The sequence below is a fragment of the Electrophorus electricus genome, chromosome 8, assembly GCF_013358815.1.
Source record: "Electrophorus electricus isolate fEleEle1 chromosome 8, fEleEle1.pri, whole genome shotgun sequence".
Taxonomy (NCBI): Eukaryota; Metazoa; Chordata; class Actinopteri; order Gymnotiformes; family Gymnotidae; genus Electrophorus; species Electrophorus electricus.
Window position 1 is genome coordinate 829,159 of NC_049542.1, and position 2,560 is coordinate 831,718.

Sequence of the window (2,560 nt, forward strand, 5' to 3'; positions counted from 1 at the left end):
CACTAAAACAGGTGGGCTCTACTCGCACTAAAACAGGTGGGCTCTACACACACTAAAACAGGTGAGCTCTACTCACACGAAAACAGGTGGGCTCTACACACACTAAAACAGGTGGGGTCTACTCACACTAAAGCAGGTGGGCACTACTCACACTAAAACAGGTGGGCTCTACACACACTAAAACAGGTGGGCTCTACTCACACTAAAACAGGTGGGCTCTACTCACACTAAAGCAGGTGGGCTCTACACACACTAAAACAGGTGGGCTCTACTTGCACTAAAACAGGTGGGCTCTCCACACACTAAAGCAGGTGGGCTCTACTCGCATATAAACAGGTGGGCTCTACTCACACTAAAACAGGTGGGCTCTACACACACTAAAGCAGGTGGGTTCTACTCGCACTAAAACAGGTGGGCTCTACACACACTAAAGCAGGTGGGCTCTACTCGCATATAAACAGGTGGGCTCTACACATGCTAAAACAGGTGGTCTCTGTGGTTGCTTGTAATAGATCTCAGGGTTAAAATCCCGAATGCTCAAAATGTACAGACCTACGAATAAATGACCATGTATGTGTGTGTGTGTGTGTGTGTGTGTGTGTGTGTGTGTGTCCGTCCAGTGGCCACATACAGAGTAGGTAACGACATGTCAGTAGATCTGGAGTTCCGCACAAGCAGTAGCAGCGGAGTTCTACTGGCCATCAGCAGTCAGAAGATGGATGGCGTGGGCATCGAACTGAACAACGGCAGGGTGAGATGGAGGAAGAGAGAGAGGGGGGGAGGGGGCTGGAGGAGGGGGTTGCCTTCTTGAAGGCAACAATTATAAAATGAAAAACCTAAAGTGTGTGTGTGTGTGTGTTCTCCCTCCAGCTCCTGTTCCATGCTGATAACGGAGTGGGCCGCGTCTCAGCTGCCCACCAACCTGATGAGGAGGCGGGGCTTTGTGACGGACAGTGGCATTCTGTCACCGCCCACAAGCTGAAGCACCGCCTGGAACTGATCGTCGATGGCAAGAAGTCAGAGGCAGCGAGCCCAGATGCCCGCTCTGCCTCCGCCGACACCAATGACCCTGTCTATGTGGGAGGATACCCCGGTACGCCAGTCAAACCGTTGCCATAGTAACACTGTAGTAAAACACGACAGCCGTGGTTACATTTAATTGGGTCCGTCATGTGAAAGATTTGGTGTTACTTTATCCGTGATGCTCCTGCAGACAGCAGCATCCAGGTGTGGTTACCTCCACCAGGTGTGATAAACCTCCACCTTTAGAGATGAGTGAAAATGATGAGAAACTAGGAGAGTTATGGGAAGAGCTCTATTGCCCCATTACACCTGCTTTCTGTCTATATATGCAGTAGAAAAGGGTAGAAAATAGGTCTGAAATGCTGGGAAAATAGAGAGATTTGTGTATGCGCTCTATAAATGTGCAGCAAAAAAGATCTTTACATTCGGTCGCTTTCTCTCTCTCTCTCTGGTGTGTGTGTGTGTGTGTGTGTGTGTGTGTGTGTGTGTGTGTGTGTGTGTGTGTGTGTGTGTGTGTGTGTGTGTGTGTGTGTGTGTGTGTGTGTGTGTGTGTGTGTGTGTTACAGAGGGCTTAAAGCAGTTTGGCCTGACCATCAGCACCTCGTTTAAAGGCTGTATGAGGAACGTGAAACTCACTAAAGCAGGAAAGGTCCTGGAGGTTCAGCTGAACAAAGCACTGGACCTCAAAGGAGTCCAGCCTCTCACCTGTCCCACTGTATAGTTACACACACACACATCACACACATCAGTGCACATACACAGACACACACACACACACACACACACACACACACTCACACACACATTGACATATACACATACATAGACGCACACACGTATATAAAGTCTCACATATCTTGTTAATTCAATATCATATGTGATGTTCTGGTGACATGACTATGAATCGAAAAAAAGAATCAAATGAAGACCCTTACCAAAGATTCATTTTGAATGTCCTCGCTGATATCCATCACCACAGCAACAAAAGTGGCATGGCCCTCCTCTTCTGTTGGCTCAGTGGGCTAACCAGCAACAGGAAGAAGTGATGTGTGTAAGCGGACTGTTGGAGAGACTCTGTCACCTTTAGGTCCGACTCCAGTCACGGATGGTACCATATACCTCCATCGCTGTTTCAAACATACGTCCATTCCTGGGTTGCAATTAGATTAATTAAATAATTACACACATTTAATGCACCCCTAAAATAAAATGTTTATTTAACCTTGACGTTTTGTGATCATTAGGTGGTTAACAAACTAATTCTGACATTTTTGCTTATCTGAAACACAAAGTCCTGTGGCTTTGACACCATGAACTCAAGCCAATTAAAAATAAATGACTAAATAAATAAGACGGCGTTTACACGTGTTGAAAGCTGCGAATGTCCAAGGTCAAATAGTACATCACACACATTTAAGGAAGAACATTTAAGTTTGCCAACCCTGATACCATTATCATGGCACACCAACCAGTCCCGATGCCATTATCATGGCACACCAACCAGTCTGCCATTCCGGAGCTGGGTAAGTGTTTCCTC

General features: G+C 46.8%; 1 protein-coding gene across 1 annotated transcript in view; it reads left to right on the forward strand.

Annotated features, from left to right (window-relative positions):
• LOC113568518 (laminin subunit alpha-2-like) overlaps window positions 1-2,250 on the forward strand; it is a 51,405-nt gene extending 49,155 nt beyond the window's left edge. The window contains exons 47-49 of the mRNA XM_035528985.1: window positions 621-751; window positions 871-1,093; window positions 1,590-2,250. Coding sequence (XP_035384878.1) covers window positions 621-751; window positions 871-1,093; window positions 1,590-1,744 — 509 coding nt within the window. The 3' untranslated portion in view covers window positions 1,745-2,250. The remainder of the gene's footprint in view (window positions 1-620; window positions 752-870; window positions 1,094-1,589) is intronic.
• Window positions 2,251-2,560: the final 310 nt, after the last annotated feature.